We start from the raw sequence: 23,537 nt of genomic DNA, 5'->3' as shown, positions 1-23,537 counted from the left end.
ACAGTAAATGACAGCATCATTTACAACAATCTAGGAGGACTGCTCAGATTGTCTCCTATGTCGTTTATGTAGGTCAGGAACAACACAGGGCCTATAACACTCCCTTGACGAGCGCCAGAAATTACTTCCGTTTTGTTAGCTGACTTTCCGTCAATTACTACAAACCGTATCCTTTCTGGGAGGAAATCACGAATCCAGTCACACAACTGAGGCGATACTCCATAGGCGCGCAATTTCATTAGAAGACGCTTGTGAGGAATGATGTGAAAAGCCTTCCGGAAATCTAGAAGTATGGAATCAATTTGAGATCCCCTGTCGATACCACTCATTATTTCGTAATAATAAAAAGCTCGTCGTGTCTCACAAGAACGATATTTTCTGAATTCGTGCTGACTATTTGTCAATATATTTCCTGAATCAGTGCTGATTATTTGTCAATGAATCTTTTTCTTCCTGGTAATTCATAATTTTCGAACACAGCATATGTTCCAAAACTCTACCGTAATTCGACATTGGTGATATGGGTCGGTAATTCAGCGGATTATTCTTATTTCCTTTCTTGGGTATTAGTGTGACTTGTGCAACTTTCCAGTCTTTAGGTACGGAACTTCCGATGAGCGAGCGGTTATATATGGTTGCTAAGTATGGAGCTATTGTATCAGCATACTCTGAAGGGAACCTGACTGATACACAATCTGGACTGGAGACCTTGCCTTCATTACGTCATTTACGCTGCTTCGATATACCAAGAGTTGTGGACTGGCAAGAAAGCCAATCCACTATGACAGGAAGCCGAAAGGCACGCGTTGAGCTCACGCAGGCTGGCGTGAGGTCTGGAACAGGACAAGGAATTGAGACTAGCAAAAAAGGTACGTAGCTTCTGGAATATTTAACTTTAATCCATAATTGGTGAACATCGGTCTGACGGTACATGCATCACAAGATAAATAGCAAATGATAATGGCGCCTTGCTAGGTCGTAGCAAATGACGTAGCTGAAGGCTATGCTATCGTCTCGGCAAATGAGACCGTAATTTGTCAGTGAACCATCGCTAGCAAAGTCGGCTTTACAACTGGGGCGAGTGCTAGGAAGTCTCTCTAGACCTGCCGTGTGGCGGCGCTCGGTCTGCAATCACTGATAGTGGCGACACGCGGGTCCGACGTATACTATCGGACCGTGGCCGATTTAAAGGCTACCACCTAGCAAGTGTGGTGTCTGGCGGTGACACCACACCAAGGATATCTGGATATAAGTTAGTCATGTTGGCAGTTGTTCTAGATTTGAGTTTTGGAAATAATTACTTCTTCTTCTTTGGTGAGGGAGTTTTAGGAAAACCGTGTTTAGTAACTCTGTTTTAGTGGCACTGTCATCAGTGTCAACGCCATTTTTATCGCACAGTGAAGGTATTGACTGCGTCTTGCTACTGATATACTTTACATATGAGCAGAATCTCTCTGGGTTTCCCTGCACACTTCGAAGTAGATTATCGTTGTGGAAACTATTACAAGCACCTCGCATTGAAGTTCGCGCTAAATATCGGGATTCTGTAAAACCCAGCCAATCTTGGGGATTTTGCACTGTTTTAAATTTGTCGTGCTTTTTTCTTTGCTTCTGCAACTTTGTTCTCACCCTTTTTTTGTACCATGGAGGATCGGTACCATGGCATTTTGATTTACGTGGCATATATCTCTTAATTGGCGTCAATACTCTTTCTTTAAATTTAAACCACATCTGGTCTATGCCAGCATAGATCGAGTGGAGTGGAGAGTGTCTTTTGGAAAGGAGTCAAGAGAATTTTTATCTACTTTTCGTTTAAATAGATGTACTTTGCTTTTATTTATCGTGGTTTTAGAAGTTGCAGTATTGAATCTCGCTACAACAGCTTTGTGGTTACTAATCCCTGTATTCGTCATGATACTCCCTATTTGCTCAGGATTATTTGTTGCTAATAGGTCAAGTCTGTTTCCACAGCCATTTATTCTTCGAGTGGGCTCCTGAATCAATTGTTCAAAGTAATTTTCTGAGAAAGCATTCAGTACAATTTCGGACGACGTTTTATGCCTTCCGCAGACTTTAAACATGTATTTTTACCAAAATATTCTAGGGTAGATTGTAGACACATGAAGTCTTATGTAACACTTCACGGACAGTTGATCTTGCAGTTCGCTTGATGCACGATGAATTGACATCAGTGGGATGTGTTGAACTGCAGCTTACACTCTCTCAACGGGTGCTTGAAATATAGGGAAACGTCCACATCGAGGAATTAGCCTTGCCTTTTTCTTTAAAGTTTTATGGTGCCGGTGGTGCCCTTCCATTTTGGCGACGATAATTTAGCAGTACCATTGTTACAGAGTTGAACTCTGCATTCCAAATGACAGATCTCCTAGTCTGCAGCCAATTTTATGCACTCAAAATCAAGTCCGCAACAAAGGACAAAGGAGAAAAAAACTTTCATAGATGATTAAGATTTTAAAACGAATCACGTTTCCCTATCTTTAATAGCTTCCAAGAGTTGATTTCTTTAAATGATAGCAGAACTTCATAGGCATCTTGAACTTTTGGACGTTTGACGTTAGTGGTTAATGCCGATGACTGATCTTGTAGTCAGGTGAACTCAGGTCTTTTAGTTTACTTGCGCGTCTTACGTTATATTTATATATGTTGAGATTTACCTGACAGTTTTTGCTTTAAGCGTTGATCACCTTCGAGTATTGCATCATTTGCTAACAATTTTTTAAGGTCGTGACCTCCCAGTAAATAACTATACTGTCTGCAAACAGCTTCAGAGACCTAAAAATGTTGTTTACCATGTCATACATATTGTAAAATCTAACTGCCCCGTCACATCTGTTTAAGGGGCTCCGGAAAGGCTCAAAATCATGAAAAGTTCAATTTTTACTTTTTTGCGTTTTCTGAATCTGCAGACTATTACCTTTTAATAGATATATAATTTATTCAATTCCGAAGACTACAACTATTTTTAAATTTTTTTTGAAATGTGTTCTACATGGGCGTGACCCACTGTGGCGCTGTTAAACTGCTGTCAAATGGTGTTATTATTAACATCCGTGTTCATCAGGTACATTTTAGTGATGTGAGATAAAGTATGTGTTGTGGCTAACCTGTGATGGTTCAATATATATCGCTGGTGTGATTGTCGATTGTTTCATGTTTATTTACTCTGTCGTTATCTCGAAAATATTCGTAATTAATTCTGTTTCTTGAGTCTCTGTTTTGTTGAAGTATAATAATGAGTAAAAGTAAAGTTATTAGAAATTCTCTGAAGGCTTTTAAGAAAAGGAGAAATGTTGGAAAGCCAAAGGTATGTGTTATTACTGTAAACAATAAAGACGATAACCAAGTGAGTGAACCTAACCTCTCAAGTACACCTGCCCATAGCAGTCAAAGTGGGAAAGAAAATACTTCACAGAAGAAGCTTGGTTCAATGAGTGAAAACTATGAATGTTTTATGGGCGAATCGGATGTGAATGAAATATTTGATATATCGGTTCTCAAAGGAATTTTTTCAAACTGTGTAAGATGTATTCATTGTAGTGAAGTTGGTCTGGAACTCTCCATAATAAAGCACGTAGGACTTGCTAGTGAAATACAACTGAAATGTGATAAGTGCTCATACATGACCACCTTTTGGAACAGTGTTGCAGTAACTGCAATTGAAGAAAATGGTAGGAAAATCTACGAACACAACAACGAGCGATGCTTGCTTTAGACAAGGAACGCCTTCGGGCTGCAGACAGGGCTGTAAAGAGTCTAGAAATACAAGCAAGAGTAAACAGGAGGAGGAACAAGAGGAAGCTGGAGGAGGAGTTTGCAGAGGATGAAGATAATCCATCCTATGGACCTGGAATGCACTAAAAAGTTAATCCAATCTTTGTCGCTATATTCCCAAAACTTTTATTTTCTCATACTAATTACATGTTTTCTAAGGATCTTCCAAACATATTTGTTTCAAACTTTCAGTAAATGTTACACAGTACCTTCTGCATAATTTAACACAGCCTTCTTCCAAGAAACTGTATATTTTTGAATATATAAATAAAAAATTGCAAAAAAATGTTGTTAATTTTCATTACAATTGAAAAAAAATCATCTTTAATAACTGAACTAAAATTTTGTAAAATCCCTGTGTTAAGTTGTAGCTCATATTCCAATAAATAATCTGTAAAAAGTTCAACTTCCTACCTCAAATACTTTGTGAGGAAAGATGTAATTTATAAGCGTTATTTTAACATTGCAAGTATAGGGCGTTCCGGAGCCCCTTAAAATGCCCCCATACTACTTTTGCTTCTGACGATGTCTCTCCAATGGGAACGACACACTGGGTTCTTTTCTGATTAAATATATTATTCGCTGTCTTGTTTCGCTGTCATGACAATTGAACACAGTCAGTGAATTTCAGGGCCACCATCGTTCCCCTGAGCTTCATTCACGGCTACTTTAAGAAAAATATGCATCATATCTGTCTACACGATTACCGACGTGCCCATATTATGACCAGGAGAATAACGGTCATACTTTTTCTGGGTAAATTGATCAACGCGAGTCCACAAACAGTGTGTCCTGCGAGACGAAGCCAAACTGGTGGGTGCCTGCCTACTTCAAAAACATCGTCAACACTAGAGAAATCCATAGTAGTACATTGGTTCTTATTCGTTTGTTTAACTAACTCGGACGTCCGTCTTTAATGTTAAGTTGCTACCGAAGCGAACGCGAATAAATAACATCTGCATTATTCCCACAGTACCTTTGTAAGATTTCACTGAAGTGCGTTACGCAATCACATATGACATGTGAGGCATCAGAACCTATAGAACGATAGACATCAATAATTTAAAATATAGTTTACGCAGCATAATTCAATGTTATTTTTCCCCTGAAATTTTTGGGGTCGTGAGTAAATTTCTTTTGCCCCCAGACTATTTTTTCACTTCGTCCATTCTTTCTTTGCTTCAGCTGACACCTGTTTTCCCGGTACATTTTCCTCCTCCTACTCGAACTAAGTTTTTTTCATGTAATATCTAAAGCACCTCGTAGCATGTACCACTGGATTTTAATACTTCATCGACGCTCTCACATTAATTCTCACATCTGTCTCACCTCTTCTCTTAAAGTCCTCTATATCGTATCCACAATGTGCTAGGTTTTTACTTGACGTGTATTGTGAAATGCAGGTCCAGCAAGAGCTCCGTGACGGAGGAGCGCATAAACAACATCCTAGCGTACCTGACGCACGAAGTGTGGGTGTTCACGCTGCGCAGCCTCTACGAGAAGCACAAGCCGCTCTTCACCCTCATGTTGGCCATGAAGATAGACTGCCACAAGGGGACCATCTCGCACGACGAATTCAACGCCTTTATCAAAGGTCGCATCTCGTTCTAACACATTAACGCTGACGGTGGGAAACACCGGGTACATTGTGGTTTCTTCCCACAGGTGGTGCTTCGCTTGACCTGAATGCTGTGGCGCCCAAGCCGTTCCGCTGGATCTTGGACATAACATGGCTGAACTTGGTGGAAATAAGCAATTTACCAGCATTTTCTGACATCCTTACTTTGGTAAGCAACTGCCTGTGCTTTACGTAAACGAAAAAGTTATAGGTTTGAATTCACTGCTAGTACAAGTGTGTAAAGGTAAGTGTTCAGGTAAGTGTTCGCCGGTCGCTGTGGCCGAGCGGGTCTAGGCGCTTCAGTCCGAAACCGCGCTGCTGCCACGGTCGCAGGTTCGAATCCTGCCTCGGGCATGGATGTGTGTGATGTCCTTAGGTTAGTTAGGTTTAAGTAGTTCTAAGTCTAGGGGACTGGTGACCTCAGATGTTCAAGTCCCATAGTGCTTATAGCCATTTGAACCATTTGATAAGTGTTCAAAATGAGTGCATTTAGCACTAATCAATAACAACTGATCTAGACGTATGGTTTATGTATCTAGATCTCGCATAGCTGCTTTTAATTCTTGCCATCAAAATTTTAGAATAATAGGTAGTCTCCATCGCAACACACCATCAAAACTACCATATTAATCAACTGTAATAGCTCCAAATTTCATAAAATAACGCCTAACACTGAGGAATAAAATTATGCACCGTTTCTGTGGAGGGGGTAAGAGGATCACAGTCCAAATCTACAGGTTCTATGCCACAATTAACTTAAGACTTTGAGAGCTTAAACGCAAATTCCATTCAATGAAAACAGCTCTCATTGGTCTGAATATCATGAATATCATTTTCATTCTTCTGTGAGTGTGAAGAAGGTACTGAACAGGATCAGCTGCTCATTTGAAGGAGCGAATGAATACAATACGTTTTCTAGCTGAGAGAATCAGTGATCACACCACTTCACTATAAATTTTACTTTAGTCAATACTCATAAAATTTTGCGCCTTTACCTGTTTCGACTTTACTGTTACTATCAATAGCCCTTCAAAGATAAGATACAATATGCATGTACACTCTGTGATGAAAAGTATCTGGACACCTATTAATGGAAATTAATGTAAGATGTGTCCATCTTCCGCCTTTATGATAACTTGAACTCCGCTGCAGATACTTTCAATGAGGTGCCTAAATGTCTGTGGAGGCAGTCCATTCTTCCTCAAAAGCTGACCTCAGGGAAGGTATTGATGATGGGTGTGGGAGGTCTGGAGCAAAACCGACATTCTGGCTCATCTCAAAGGTGTTCCATTGGGTCCAGTTTGAAACTCACGGCAGGGCAGTCCATTTTAGACGTGACAGCTATTTACTGTCTCACCGACCATGCTTGTTTATTAACGCTAACATTACGTAAACGAACAAGTGAAGAAAGACAGAAATTATGGTGGAACAATTCTAAATATGTGCACTGCTTAATTTGCAATTTATTGGTGCAAACCGCATCTTGATCCGACATTTGCATCAATAGATTTTTGAATTTCAGTTGAGTAAATGCATCACAATTCACTAGAGTGTGTGATGGCTATGTCCAACCATTGTAGCGTGGGGGCTTCCAGCGCCAGGTGAAAATGCAAGTCATCTACAGTAGAGCCAGAGCGAAGTATTTGTAGTGTTCTGGAGTCTTGGTGCAGGAATACTCCACAGAAAACTAAAAGTAAGACGCATTTTTCGGGTGCAGACACTCCCTCCCAAACAGTGATTGGACTCGTCTCCACCCTTGAAGCGTGTCAAACCAAAATGTACTCTATAACAGAATGTAGTCCACTTAGAAAAATACATTTTGCTGGATGTACACCGTCGCAAAATTATTTCAAGCAGTGTTACTAGAGAGTTCGCATGGGAGTAACAAAGGTGTAGTATAATAACTTCAGAATGGCATACATTAGGAGAAGTGAAATGTCTGACATCACAGTCAGCTAAAATGTTATTTATAACATTTTAGCTGACTATATATATATATATATATATATATATATATATATATATATATATATATATATTACTTTAATAATACATACAGCCTTATACGTTGACAGCTTTGATGAGGAAAGTTTATGTCGTGTCGTTACGTTATTTCTCACCTTGCTGATGGTAACAGGACGAGCCTTATTTTATTACCTTGCTGTGAACTTTCACAGAGTTGTTTTAAATAGTCGCTGATAACCTTCAGTACTGACTGTGGCTACAGTTTCTTTTTTTAAGAATATTGCGTGCCTTAGTGTAAAGCGCATTCAGAACTATCCGGACGTTTCTTTTGCAAAGTCCCGTATAGTGGCAGTGTCATTGTGATATCGGAGGGAGTCACTAATGAGGTAAATTTAAGGGTGTTTAGTATCGATGGGAATTAACAGCTTCAATATAAGCCCCGTAAAATCTGGCGCGTAGCTACACTATCATTGTGTCTGTCTTGTCGCTGCTGGACACTGAAGTAATCGGACGGCATAGAGCCTCGACAAAATGTGTATTTTTACGAGAGTAGCATGTTGTTTATTTCATGGTGTATGAACCTCTTCCTGAGTTGTTTTTGGTACTGCAAAGAGTAACTATGCCACACAATTTAGAGTGTATTGTCAGAATAACTGTATACCAGGTAAGAGCAGATAGGTTTCAACTGGTAGAGAACGTGCGGATTGACAAAAAGTGACCAGAATATGCAGGTAGGTCTCTGCCATCACTCGAGTACACGCTCCTGTTATTACATCCTCAAGGCTGCAGTCACTTTGTTCTAAAATACGTTTCAGACTTGTTTTTGTCATCTGTCTCCCATTCGTCCGAAATCTATGCACTATTTATCAATGGATGTAGAATTTTGACGTTGCAAAATTGTGCATAGTGATGCTGGAAAAAGATATTTGCTGTATAAGCAATGATGATAATAAGTTTTGCAGCGAAGCCTCCAACCAGTAGGGGTTTTTAAAAAAGCCCCAATGAGTAAGCACAGGAGGCGGTTGGCTCGTCCTGTTAAAGTCAGAAAAGGATAGTTACTCAGTTAATTCACCCTCACCGATGGCACTTAACACTGCTAGTCGATCGTAAAATTGTTGACAGGGTGAGCCCGGCTGGAACTAGCGGCAAGATGGAGGCGCTGCTGGCAGAAGGTGTTGCAGTTCTGTGAATACGCAGCAGGACAGCCTAAACCACCTACACCTGCTGACGAAGCGTTAGCAAGCAATGAGTCATACAAGACATTGTAAGCTAAGTTCTCAACAAATTTTGCAGCTGCTGGGCACTCTTGTGAAACTTCAAAATAGAATGGCTGATAGTAGGTGCCATGGAGATTCTACGCCACAAGGTGACGCAGAGGATCATATTGATATGGACAGAATTAAAATGGAAATGAGCAGTACTGAAATTTTCGGTCCAGATATGCTTTCTACTCTTGTACAACATGACTATGGAACGCTGAAGAATCCCCTAGTGTTGTTTCAGTAGCTCAAGTTAAAAAGGAACCAATTGTATTAGCGCCGAATGGTACAGTACCAGGTGGTATTGATCATACTCGTGTCATGACAGAATCAGTAGAGGGGAAACTGTCTCCGCTTGTCAAACTTGATAGACAAAATGTTTTGATGTTGTCTTTAATCGACACCGTAATTTCAAGCCCAGACTGAAAAAAAGAAAATGAAGAGATAAGAACGCAAATTAGTAACGCAAATTCCAGTGAGAAAACTGAGATTGGTAAGGTACGAACCCATTTTTCAAAAGAAATTCCTAACTTGAAATTGGACGTTAAAAAAGACAGGGAAAACCACTTCACTGACTACCGAATACATTATGATGAGCACATTAATTCACGGTTCAAAACCATTACTTCAAGGGTAAAGCCGGAATTCAGTACCACTCAAAATCTGTAAATCATGTGCATTGAGCGACAGATCGAGAAATATTTGGAAGGGAATGAAAATGTTAATCGCACTTCCACTGAACAGACAGAGTTAAAGTAAGCCATACACGAGGAGGATGTGTGCAAAGAATTGTCTAATACACTGAGGCACCAAAGAATTGGTATACGCATGCATGTACAAATACAGACGTATGTAAACAGGCAGAATACGACGCTGCGGTCAGCAACGCCTATATAAGACAACAAGTGTCAGGTGCAGTTGTCAGATCGGTTACTGCTCCTACAATGGCAGGCTATCAAGATTTAAGTGAGTCTGAACGTGGTGTTATAGTCGGTGCACGACGGTGGGACGCAGCATCTTCGAGATAGCGATGAAGTGGGGATTATCCCGAACGACCGTTTCAAGCGTGTACTGTAAATATCAAGAATCCGGTAAAACATCAAATCTCCGACGTCGCTGCGGCCGGAAAAAGATCCTGCAAATACGGGACCAACGACGACAAAGGAGAATCGTTCAACGTGGCAGAAGTGCAACCCTTCCGCAAACTGCTGCAGATTTCAATTCTGGGCCATCATCAAGTGTCAGCGTGCGAACCATTCAACGAAACAGAAGGGATTGAACCGGTTATGCCACACCTTTTGTTATCAGAGAAACACAGCCTGGAAGAACTTTATTCTGCCTTTCAAGACAACAGTAAAAACCTTTGGTTTTGCACCATCAGAATTAATATTTGGTAGAAAGTCTATGAATATCATTGGTGAGGAAGTCACTTTCCAGGAAGGCAAGTACTAACTCGCGATGAGATACAGAAATTGGGAAAGGTGCGAAATCTCAAAAATCAAAGGAGGTAAATAAAGGTTTGATTGCAAGGATAAGCCTACCATATTCTAATCTGAAGACCTGGTGCTAGTAAAAACACACAATCGATTGGGGTGTCCCAAGAAATTAAGAATTAGTTGTTAGTTTACCATGGTCCTTACCTAGCAGAAAGTTCTTTGCATACCAGTGCCTAGCATTTAGTGTATCCCAAATCCAAATGATTTTTGGGTTAAAAATGTGCTAGACTTAAAGATAAATGTTCAGTAAAGGGAGATACAGTGTAGGAGATTTCTTTGTCTTTGGGAAGCTTCACAATTGGGTGACTGCATGCACTCGAGATTTGTAGAGCAGTTCTACTTTCCCTTGTTATACTCTCTTCCGTATTATATTATTTTCCTTTTATTGGGTTTCTGGATATTTCATTCCTGAATCTTGTTATTGGAAGTATAGTTATTTAGTTAGTTCCATTTTCTATAGATCATTAGGATGATTAACTGTAATGATGTGCAATGAGTCATCTTATAATCAAATAAAAAATTAATTTTTAAATATGGCTACGTGCTGATCATTTACAAGGGTTCTTTTTGTGTATACAGATGTGAGCTAGCAATTCATACCCACCACCTTTAACGTATTACAATAACAATAATTGTTTTACAGAATAGGAGGAGGTGTCAAGAGCAAACTTTTTCAGTTTGTTTTCAAATTTCACTTTGCTCTATTGGACAATTTATACCACTGGGCGATGTGATTAAGACAAACTTAATGTGGAGAAAAGAACGTCATTTCCTTTTGAACTACAGCGGATTATTTAGAACAAACTTCATGAGGGAATAAGTGTACTGTGAAGGATGTGTTAGAATTTCCAACTCCTTAAACAGATGTCTTACTAGATGGTCATTGGGTGAGCATCGCATATTACTTATAAAGCACATTTTTGAGCAATGAAGACTTCCTTTCTTAAAGACAATTTAGCCCAGAACATTATTCCATATGACACTACAGAATGAAAATATGCTAAATATATCAGCTTACTGATTTGTCTCTCCCCATGATTTGCAATGATTTGAAGCACACGTACACCATTTGAGGGTGTAGTCATGATTGGAAAATGGTGTGGGCTTGTAATTAACATACAGTAATCACTGGGATTTAGTGGTGACAATTGCCATAGACCCCTCTCAGAGGAGAAGAGAAAATGCCGAGCTAAAGAAACTAAGCCATTTGGTGTCCGAGAGACGTTCTTTGGTCGTCGCTCCAAAATGCTCAGGCGATCCAGCGGCGTGATTTGATTGTCGGAACGGCTTTGCTGATGACAGGTAGGCCTATTCTCGCGTGAACCGGTCAATTATTGTTGTATCAGTGGAAATGAGACAGACGAAAAAGCGGTTTCTTTGTAAAATTAAAATAATAAAAATTTATTGCGTTTTTTCTGCTTAATGTATCTGCATTTTGTGAATGTAGGTACCACCAAAAGTAATGGATGCCAAAAACAAGTGCCAGAAGGTCCTTTTCTGTGGTGCTGTAGTTTTGGTCAGCTTGATCCAGCTGATGCGATGCGTAACCAATTGGTTTTTCTTTATTGTATTTGAATCAAAATGCAGCAGACAGTGATGTTGCTAGCATCACACGAAAAAAGAAAAGGTAGTGCAAAATCAGGATAAGCCAAAGCATGTGAACTTGTAAAAATTTCTTTCAGTTTTAACATAGTACTCTCGCGGTCCACTGTCCAAACAAAAGGAGATCCCTTCTTTAGCAGCTATGTGAGAAGTTTCTTAGTGACTGCAAAGTCCTCCATGAAACGTCGACAATAGCTTTTTAACCAGAGAAATGTTTCCAATTCTTTAACGTTCCGTGGCGCCGGAAAATCATTCCCTGCATCTGTTAATCATGGCCTGATCTTATAACATCAGCCGAAATCATGTGGCATAGGTAGTGCACTTGTGATTTCAAAAATCTAATTTCGAACTTAACCCGTTTGATTCCAAGAAGGTTTCCATTCAAATCTTTTACGAATTCCTGCTTAAATCGTATGTTTGGAATGTAGATAAACCATAAATACGACTTTCGTGATTATAATAATATATTTAGTACAAAGAAATGGACATTCCAAAAGTGTAACAGTGGGAATGGGAGGGTACAGGTACTGAGAAACGAATGTAAATTATTCATGTTTAGGTTTATTTTTCTCACTACATATTTTATACAGCTCATTTACAGATTGTACAAAATATGAATATATAGCCAGATAAGGAGCAAACAAAATTACACTGTGTTGTAGTGAGTTCAGTTTCAACTTCAGCTTGTATGAAACAGCGCAAAAAATGTGCATGTTAAAAGAATTTTACATTTCTTACATTGTTTTGTTGTGTTCTTCTTGCACTTTCCACATCTTAGTTGTTTGCTTAATGGTACAAGCAGATGATCTTGCCCATCGTAGCGTAGATCATTGAGCACCCTTTTATGTAAGGCTTTTGGATTTCGCACTGGATGGGAGATAACTGTCGTGAGCTGTACTTTCGAAAGTAGCAGTTGACCACATGCCCTGTGAAGCCAAAAAGATCGAGTGGATTAGCCTTATGTCGTATTGTTTATCCATACAGCAACCAAACATTGTTTATTGGTGCATTTAGCGGAAAAGCAAGCAGTTGGTAGTACAATTTCTTCATTCTATAATTAATCCTGTATTTTCCAATATTTTCATCAAGTCTGACACTCCTCCAATGTAGGTGTTTCAGCTAACAACTGCCGCCGGAGTGATTATAGCCTATCAATAAACTTTCTCTCATTCCTACTGCATCGTCTGGATTGTCCAGTTAGTTGAACTCCACTTTTGTTTGAGGCGATTGTAACAATGCTGTTGTTATGGTAGCGAATCAGAGTCATTACCGTTACTTGGTCATCTGTTCCTCGTGGAACTTCTGTTAGATTTGAGTGACTTGTTCCTGTTCCAGTGCAGCCCTTTTCCTTTAGTGCATCCAAAAGTGGCAATGAAGTAAAAAACTCATGAAAAAGAAATCTAATGTCTGTTCATTCTCAAATGGAAGTTTTGATACTAGGTCTAACAACTGAACCACCTCAGGTCTTGTGTTTCCTGTTGCAGCATCCTGGTATGATTGAGGTTGAACTAGGTACCCTAGTCTTGCACAAAGACACCGAACTTTATAACCAAACCTAATCGGTTTACCTGCCATATGTTTCCTTGTTTCATGTCTACCATAATACAAAATCATTTCGTTATTGAAAGCTCTTAGCCACCTATCACACCAAAGCGGTCTCACTTTTGAAAATCTGTCATCTTTGGATAAGCTGTTGTTATCACAGGCATGTACATATTTCACAATTTTTTCAAATCTTCACCTTGACATTGCTTCTGACACTGCCAGATTATGGCAATCCTCGCTCATTACCCAGTACATTCTATCTTGGTGAGGGGTTGTAACCTGTCAGAAGAAACATGGCCAAGAATACTCTTATTTCTGCACTTGACACATTGAATGTTGTATCTCCTGGCTGATGAGAGTAAATATTTGTCTAATTGGCTAGCATGTCCACAATAATGCCATCATAAATCAGTTAAAATAGCTGTATTGGCGACATTTCTTCTGTCAAAAATTCTGGAAGGGTCGATGTCTTCATCTGCACTTCATTTATATCATTCTGAGTCCATCTCCTATCAGCCCTCTCTCTTCTGCCAGTAACAGGAATAGTATTTGATGTAGATCATTATGGACTGGGAACACTATCAATATGGGCGGCACCAGAAGTTGAACACGATGGCTCATTAGACTCCCTAGGACCTATCTGTAATAAAAAGCATCAACTCTCTAAAAACCATAAATAATATTTATATGGTTACAGATAAATAACTTAGAAAATTCTAATAAGCGTATTTCCTAATCAAAATCGTCAATTCATAGTATTGTCTAACATTTAACTCTTGGATAATAATTTCCCTATCACGATAATTTGCAACTTTTGCTTCTACAACAGATCTTTGCTGGTTGCCACTTAGGTGATTTGTATCACTCTCACACTCGTCACCTGAATGTTCATCTGACCGCCATGGGTCATTAGGGGGATTTATGTATAAATAAGCATCAGAAAAATCAATATTCTCTTCCAGTAATGCTACAATTTCACCGGCAGTCAACCTAAAATGCAAGTGTTTTACTGTAATTTCAATGCACCCAATCAATCCCACTGTTCCAAAAATGGAACACTCAGATATAATGCATTATAACCCATTTCTGAGAACAGATATGAGCTAATAACACAAACACACACTATCATTCTTGTATTTATACATCATATTTAGAAACTATAATATCGTTATGCACTGTCAAATATAGTAAAACTAACTTACCCTTTCCTTGTTGTCATTTTTCCGTAAACAGCAATTACTTCAGCACCAACAATGTTGCTATGCAGATGCTCGCAGCACAACTGGCAGTTTTGTGTAAAACTTGCGCTCGTCTTTAAGGGCCTCCTAGTTGACTGAAAGTTAAACACATATCTTCCGCCCTTCCTCAAACATTTCTCCACGGAATCTCAGAAAGACACTGCACACTAACCATCCACTGGAATATCCTAAATCGGGTCTTCGTCGGCCACTTGAAGAACTGTGTAGCAACCAAAAATCTCGTACAATATTCGTTAATACAAAATTTATCGTACATAACATGATATTTGTTACGTGCATGTAATCATCTGTGCCAATAAAGAAACTGATCACAGTACTTCGAAAATAAAGACGCAATTCTCTCCAGTATTTCCTCATCGCCTTACTATTTCATAACACATGGTATTCTTAATATGTTGTCACATTGGGCCATGCATATTTAATATGAATAAACATACCAAATACTGCTACTAAGTCCGAGAATGACATTTGTCGTACTAAATTACAGAGTCGTTGTTCTATTTGCAGATAGAAGAAAACGAACGTGAATGGCGTGTATGGTACGAGAAAGAGAAGCCAGAGGAGGAAGATATACCCTGCGGCTACCAACGAAGTCTGGACGTCTTCCGGAAGCTCCTCCTAATACGCTCCTGGAGCCCAGATCGCACGCTCTCTCAGGCTCGCAAATACGTCATGGGCAAGTATTTTCCATCTTATATAACTTTTTATATAATTATGTGTGTAACTTCCTGACGCAGTGAAACCATCTGCGAGACTGGTATACAATCCCAGACAGTAGTCTGTCCATGGCAGTTACCTTAACGTCGTGTCACGACCTGCCTTGCGTATTCGTATCTCCAACATACTTTTCAGACTCCGCAGGGATTCTTCTGCATACCTTGCGTGACTAGCACCCTTGGGAGAAAGGTCATGTCCTGTAAGTTGTGTCCTGAATGAATTTCTCACTCTGCAGTGGCGTGTACACCACTCTGAAACTATTTGCTAGACTAAAACTATGGGCAGAATTGGAACTACGTTGCAGAACATTACCCTTCGCGGACAGTGCTCTCACCAATGGTACTATGCAAGCATACGTTATCGATGACTAGAGTATGTGTTATGTGTATCTGTTGTGTTTTTTAAACTTATGAGAAAATGCTATGAACTTATTTCACCAACCTAACACAAGCATTTCATAGACATCTTACCCATTTGGCATGAATTGACACACACTTTTGGTAGATAACATTTAGTACATTTTACTTCACGCGAAAAAAATTGTGTGGTAATAAATCAAGGGACTATTAGTTTAGGTAATGCAAAATAAATTTGTTAAGTCTGTAATGGCCAAGTGAAGGCCGTGTTAAGAGAAACAGGGCCTGCACGAAACAAAAGGGACACTGAGTAGTTGGCAACGTTTCGAGTCTTAAGAATAACTTACAGAGAGAGAGAGAGGGAGGAGGGGTGGGGAGGGACGGGGAGAGGCGGGAGCAGAGAGGAGTAAGAAGTACTTGATATGATCTAAAACTACTTAAAATGCAGATGGTAAAGTAATTCGGAAAAGAGCAGTTTCTACGAGATTATGGAAAATTTGAGGGATCGCATTGCTTATCACCACCCGCCTGGATAGCCGTGCGTGTTAAAGCACCACTTCCGGGACGTGGAGAAATGCCGGGCCCGGATAGAATCCGCCCCGCGGATTAAAGACGAAGATCAGTTTACCATCAGCCGGGTTGATACCCAAGTCTCGCACAATTTAAACAACCCGCAAACATTTAGAAAACTTTCGCCCACTTTCACACGAATAACACTACATACAGACAGCTGGGATACACATAGTCCATCCCGAGGGGGTAACGGGATGGTGACAGGGAGGACATCCGGCCACCAGTTAAATTAACTACGCCAAATCCTTTAACAACCATGCCTACACTGCGGGGATGCTGGACACACGCACAAGAGAAAGAAGACGACGACTTTGCTTGTCAGAGTGGCACACTGAGGTGACATATGGTTTTTGTACTGTGCAGAGTCGCTGGGCCCGGAGTACGGGGAGGCGAGCATCCTGGACCTGGAGCTGACGTGGTCCGAGTCGGAGCCGCGCACGCCACTCATCTGCATCCTCTCCATAGGCTCAGATCCGTCGCCGCAGATCACCAGCCTCGCCAGAGCCAAGGAAATACGTCAGTACCTGCTTAGAGCTCTTTTTTTACTACTGATGGGCGTTTAATTTCCAACACAAAAACTTAGCCATAAGACACAGAACCTGATTTTGATCCACTATCCCAAGTGAACGTTATGTTATTTGAAAGAAGAGGATATTTGCAGTTATTTGTCTATTTGATAAATTAAAACTAATCGTTGTGAATATGTCATCTTATTAATTAAGTGCTCGACAAAAGCTGCTTTATGGGAGTCTTGTATTTCACTGGAATAGTCTCGGGCGTTGACCATCATCAGAAGTATCTGTATTACACAAAAGATACATACACTACTGGCCATTAAAATTCCTACACCACGAAGATGACGTACTACAGACGCGAAGTTCACCGACAGGAAGAAGATGCCGTGATATGCAAATTATTAGCTTTTCAGAGCATTCACACAAGGTTGGCGCCGCTGGCGACACCTACAACGTGCTGACATGAGGAAAGTTTCCAACCGATTCCTCATACACAAACAGCAGTTGACCGCCGTTGCCTAGTGAAACGTTGTTGTGATGCCTCGTGTAAGGAGGAGAAATGCGTACCATCACGTTTCCGACTTTGATAAAGGTCGGATTGTAGCCCATCGCGATTGCGGTTTATCGTATCGTGACATTGCTGCTCGCGTTGGTCGAGATCCAATGACTGTTAGCAGAATATGGAATCGGTGGGTACAGGAGCGTAATACAGAACGCCGTGCTTGATCCCAACGACCTCGTATCACTAGCAGTCGAGATGACAGGTATCTTATCCGCATAACTGTAACGGATCGTGCAGCCACGTCTCGATCCCTGAGTCAACAGATGGGGACGTCTGCAAGACAACAATCATCTGCACGAACAGTTCGACGACGTTTGCAGCAGCATGGACTATCAGCTCGGAGACCATGGCTGCGGTTACCCTTGATGCTGCATCACAGACAGAAGCGCCTGCGATGGTGTACTCAACGACGAACCTGGGTGCACGAATGGCAAAACGTCATTTTTTCGGATGAATCCAGGTTCTGTTTACAGCATCCTGATAGTCGCATCCGTATTTGGCCACATCGCGGTAAACGCACATTGCAAGCGTATATTCGTCATCGCCATACTGGCGTATCAACCGGCGTGAAGGTATGGGGTGCCAACGGAAACACGTCTCGGTCACCTCCTGTTCGCATTGACGGCACTTTGAACAGTGTATGTTACATTTCAGATGTGTTACGACCCGTGGCTCTACCCTTCATTCGATCCCTGCGAAACCCTACATTTCAGCAGGATAATGCACGACCGCATGTTGCAGGTCCTGTACGGGCCTTTCTGGATACAGAAAATGTTCGACTGCTACAATGGCCAGCACATTCTCCAGATCTCTCACCAATTCGAAACGTCTGGTCAATGGTGGCCGAGCTACTGGCTCGTCACAATACGCCAGTCACTACTCTTGATGAACTGTGGTATCGTGTTGAAGCTGCATGGGCAACTGTACCTGTACACGCCATCCAATCTCTGTCTGACTCAATGCCGAGCCGTATCAAGGACGTTATTATGGTCAGAGGTGGTTGTTCTGGGTTCTGATTCTCAGGATCTATGCACCCAAATCGGGTGAAAATGTAATCACATGTCAGTTCTAGTATAATATATTTGTCCAATGAATACCCGTTTATCATCGGCATTTCTTCTTGGTGTAGCAATTTTAATGGCCAGTAGTGTATTTCTTACACACTGATCGCCAAGGAAACTGGCATAAGCATGCATATTCAAATACAGACATACGTAAACAGGCAGAATTCGGCTCTGCAGTCAGCAACGTGTATATAAGACAACAAGTGTCTGGCGCAGTTGTAAGATCGGTTACTGCTGCTATAATGGCAGGCTATCAAGATTTAAGTGAGTTTGAACGTGCTGTTATAGTCTGCGCACGAGCGATGTGACACTGAATCTCTGAGATAGCGATGAAGTGGGGATTTTCCTGTACGACCATTTCACGAGTGACCGTGGATATCAGGTATCCGGTAAAACATCAAATCTCCGACGTCGCCGCGTCCGGAAAAAGATCCTGCAAGAACGGGACCAACCACGACTGAAGAGAATCGTTCAACGTGACTGAAGTGCAACCCTTCGCAAATTGCTGAAGATTTCAAAGCTGGACCATCAGCAAGTGTCAGCGCGCGAGCCATTCAACGGAACATCATCGATATGGGCTTTCGGAGCCAAGAGCCCACTCGTGTACTCTTGATTACTGCACGACACAAAGCTTTACACCTCGCCTTGGCCCGTGAACACCGACATTGGACTGTATGTGACTGGACCCATGTTGCCTGGTCAGACGAGTCTCGTTTCAAATTGTTTCGAGCGGATGGACGTGTACGGGTATGGAGACAAACTCATGAACCCAAGGACCCTGCATGTCAGAGGGGGACAGTTCAAGCTGGTGGAGGTTCTGTAATGGTGTGCGGCGTGGGTAGTTGGAGTGATTTGAGAAACCTGATACATCTAGATACGACTCTGACAGGTGACACGTGCGTAAGCATCCTGTCTGGTCACCTGCATCCATTCATGTCCATTGTGCATTTCTATGGACTGTGCGACACCCCACACGTCCAGAATTGCTACAGAGTGGCTCCAGGAACATTCTTCCTCTAGCAACCAAACTCCCCAGACATGAACATTATTGAGTATATCTGGGATGTCTTGCAACGTGCTGTTCAGAAGAGATCTCGACCCCCTCGTACTCTTACAGATTTATGGACAGCCCTGCAGGATTCATGGTGTCAATTCCCTCCAGCACTACTACAGACTTTAGTCGAGTGCATGCCACGTCATGTTGCGGCACTTCTGCGTGCTCGTGGTGGCTCTACACATTATTAAGCAGGTGTACCAGTTTCTTTGGCTCTTCAGTGTAAATTCTTCGTTCAGAAGGTACTACATTGTTTCTGTCTTCAATACCCGTCATTTTAGCAGCTTTCTCTCTAACGTATTTAGGCCTGGAGTGAGTGGCTGCTCTCTTGTACACTGTGGGTATTACTAATGCTTTTTCCACTTCATGTAATAATATTCTTCGGGAAATCTTCTCACTGTTGTTACTTGCATATATGAGAAGGCGTTAATGCCAGCAATGTCAATCATTCGAAAAAAAACAGGGCAAGTGGCCAGCATCTGGTGTTCCTTGAGTTTGAATAAATATTATATAGGCACCTACGAATCTTGGTACTATCCTGTCTGAATCCGAGAAAGCTGCTTCTTAATTCACAACCACTCATGCAAACAAACTCTCTTATTCATTCTAAGATTTTCTACTGCTGTCGGTTTCTTCTTCAGGAGTTGTTCAGCCAGTGAGATGGAACAAAACCAGTTGTCTAGTGTGACATTTCGTCCTGTCCCTTCGACAAGTCGTACTAGTATATTTACCATCTCCTCTGGTTGTTTTCCATCCCCAAAGTATACCATGTTCTTGCGTCGTACAAGGTGAAAATCTTTAATCCATACTTTGCTGGCTTGCTTGGTATGTACGGACGAAAACAGCATTTGCTACTTCATGCAACCAGTTGTTCATCGCCGTCGTAGATTCTGACACAGTATAATTATTGTCACAGTTTGACAGAAATAGCTCAAACACTTCTGTGAATCCAGTTAGGCAATCAAGTTCATTACGCTGCGGTCTGTTTCGAATATCATCGAATCTCAAACAGCGGAACAAGAAACAAAACCGGCGCCAACTCACTCTTGCTAACCTTATCCTTTCCAACAAAGGAATCACGCGTGCCTTGATTATCTGCTGTACTTACTTGTGATTCAAGATTGTCTCCATCCTCCGTTTCCGTGTGGCTATGATGAGACGGAGCTTCACGACTGTCTGTTTCCTCTTCTTCCTTTTCCTCTTCTTCAGAACATTCGTCTAATACCTCTTGCAGAAGCTTCTGCACTCTTTCTTGCCCTACTCCGTATGGATCCACTGCTGAATTAACCACACAGAGTCACAACAGATAAACAACTGTTACGGAATACAACTACAAACTTCTTCAGCGCACAGTAACGCAGAGAGCCGCGCGAAGTGTTGTTGACACCCCAAGACATATTGCTGCGTGTTTTCTTGGAACTCGAGCTTCCATTATGAATGCTATTTTTTCTCAAGGCTCCCACATTACTTCCTCTGGGGTGTTCTGAACACCCAGCGCGACCGCCAAAGGGTTACTTAGCTCCCCGCCGATTACGTAAATATTAATGTATTGTAGGTCTGCGAGCAATGTAAAGCAGAGTGTGTAATTAGGAAGTTTATTTTCATATGTCACTGTAAACTATGTGAAGTATTTTGATAATCATGACGTATTTGATTGTATTATGTGTGGCATTGTAGTCGAATATTTATTGCAATATTTGTTTGCAGCTTATGGCTTTGACGGCTACCTCTTTCGTTCAGTAAAAGCCTTCGGCTTCCCTCTTTGAAATTTGAATTCTGATTTGGTAGTGTTCAGAGTCTTAGCCCAGTCATCAGACTGTTTCTTATAGCTTTTTATCGAGGGACTCAAACACCATGACTTACATGCTGCTTCTGGGCTAGGGCATCTGTAGAAGACACCAGGTGATTGGACAATTAGAATCTGTGTATTCCCCCTTGACGCAGCAGATTTCAACTATGGCCTCTCACTCGCTCTTCTTTCAAAGCACAAATTTGAACAAGCGCATGTAATCCTTAGTAATACAGAGGAGAAAATACACAGGGTGCTTGTTGCGATGAACGTCGACTCTTGTTTCCATTAGGTACTTAGGTTAATTAACTTTGTAACAATTAGTGCTCCTCTTTTGCATACGCTTCCACCGTACTTGCCTTACCAAACACCCATTGTGGCTGCTTTATTCCGATCACTGCTCTGTCTGGTAGGTGAATGATAAAGTGGTCGGCGGCGTGCAAGTCATCAACTAATTTTTGAAATTTGGAAATTTGTGGTAAGGTCTTATAGGACCAAACTGCTGAGGTTCACACTACTTAATCTAATTTAAACTAACTTACTCTAAGGACGACACACACACCCATGCCCGAGGGAGGACTCGAACCTTCGACGGGGGGAGCCGCGCGGGCCGTGACAAGACTCCACCCCGCGCGGCTCATCGACTAATCCCCATTGAGCAGTGTATATGAGGGCTGAAAACCATATTGAGAGATCATTACCAATGAACGATCCTGTAGCAGTGCTCCTGTTCAATTGACTTGTATGTGATGAGCTTAGGAGGATGTCAGTGGCTCATACCCCGGGACTGCCAGGTGCTAAGCCCCTGTAGCACACTGTGTGCGCTGAAAACCACACATAGGAGGGATGATTGGAGAAGTTATACGAGAAGTTCAGTAAGAGCCTCTCATTGTAGATTTTCAGGTGGGAATATCTAGAGGGAACATACTGTTAACCCGTAATGAACATGCACTGATAGAACGACAGCTTGTAGCCTGCTAGTGAGGGGTATGCAAGGTGTGGTATACATTGTTTCGAAAAAATATTCACTCTTGCTTTAGCCCTCTGCTCACTAAGCTGGCCTTTTTGTGGAGGCTCTAACCACGCAGCAGAAAGGTGTCAATAACTTTAAAGTATGTCTGTTGTAGACATATATACACCGGTATTCCCTGTACTAGAACTTAAGTCCTCCGTATGACTCCTGAACTCTTTGATGTTCCACTTTAGTATGGGAGTCACTAAGCACTAAGGATTTTTTCTTTCTTTCCCTGTATTGTTGGGGGAAGGTTTACTTGAGGGTCTTGCTGGTTCCGTCAAGCAGATATCAACATACCCTGCTATATCCAGCGGTTCTGATATCGATACATGCAGTCAGTTTGCATAGGGCCCACTGGCCCTAGTCAGCTTCTTCGCGCTAAGAACAGAGGTGCCAACACACCTAGCGGAGGACGGCATGCGTATTGCCCTCGCTCACTGATCAGACGCTGTGCACCGGCTGTTACTTCTACGACGACCATCACGACGGAAATGGACTTTGTGAGGACGGATTCGCACATACAGCTCTTAGTGGACTGCACCTGGACTTTGTTTCGAGTACTGTACTTGTGTTCTGTGTAACTAGTGTATTGTGCTTAATAAACGAACCGCGTACCACGACTCACCATACTCATCACCGTGTGAATGGTGTTCATCTAATCAATCAGACAGGAGCATGATCGCATGGTCTGACGGTTTTGTGTCAAATCTTTTTAGTTTATTGTTGCTTTTTAGGACATTGTTAAGACTGTTCTACCAGGAATATTTTTAGTTTGCCTTTTTCTGCCTCCCGTTAAGAAGCATCAGTCATCTCAGAAACACATTTTGTTACCAGTATTTGTTTCTGCTGTATACGTGTGAGTAAATTTTGGTTTAGTCAGTGGAGCAGCTTTTCAGCTACATTTACAGATACATGCTCTTATACTTTATATGCTGGTATTAACTGTATGCCAACACTTATCTTTGATGCAAGCTGCTTCATTGCTGACTTCGAAAGCCAATGGCTGTATTGCCTCAAATGTCTCACAGTATGGCAGACTTTGAGTGAGATTGATTTCCGACATTTTTTATCCTCTATGAAGGCCAAACATTGCCTACATTATACTTTGTATTGTTGCAAGAAATTCACTCAGAATGGTGGAACCGTACAGGGAGTATTACTTTCCTTGGCAGTCAAACCACGTCTGTCGTATGTCACCTGACCTTTGCATCCCATGATGTTGTGCCGAAAATGATGGTATATGAAGCGTCGCTTGAGGTTAGATATACTGGGGTTAACCAACGGTGGTTGAAACATGTTCCAATGTGCGCACGTAATTTCGGTGCATTTGATGTCAGAATAAAGGCTGACGTCTTT

The 23,537-nt window shown here is 41.4% G+C and overlaps 1 protein-coding gene across 1 annotated transcript in view; it reads left to right on the top strand.

The window, feature by feature from the left end:
• The window catches only part of LOC126471528 (dynein axonemal heavy chain 5), a 1,073,018-nt gene that overhangs the window by 908,333 nt on the left and 141,148 nt on the right, over nucleotides 1-23,537 (top strand). The window contains exons 62-65 of the mRNA XM_050099754.1: nucleotides 5,196-5,386; nucleotides 5,458-5,579; nucleotides 15,044-15,212; nucleotides 16,546-16,698. Of these exons, the coding sequence (XP_049955711.1) occupies nucleotides 5,196-5,386; nucleotides 5,458-5,579; nucleotides 15,044-15,212; nucleotides 16,546-16,698 (635 nt within the window). The remainder of the gene's footprint in view (nucleotides 1-5,195; nucleotides 5,387-5,457; nucleotides 5,580-15,043; nucleotides 15,213-16,545; nucleotides 16,699-23,537) is intronic.

This window comes from Schistocerca serialis, chromosome 3 (assembly GCF_023864345.2).
Source record: "Schistocerca serialis cubense isolate TAMUIC-IGC-003099 chromosome 3, iqSchSeri2.2, whole genome shotgun sequence".
Lineage (NCBI taxonomy): Eukaryota > Metazoa > Arthropoda > Insecta > Orthoptera > Acrididae > Schistocerca > Schistocerca serialis.
Note: the sequence above shows the minus strand (reverse complement) of the source record. Positions and strands in the feature narration are given on the sequence as shown.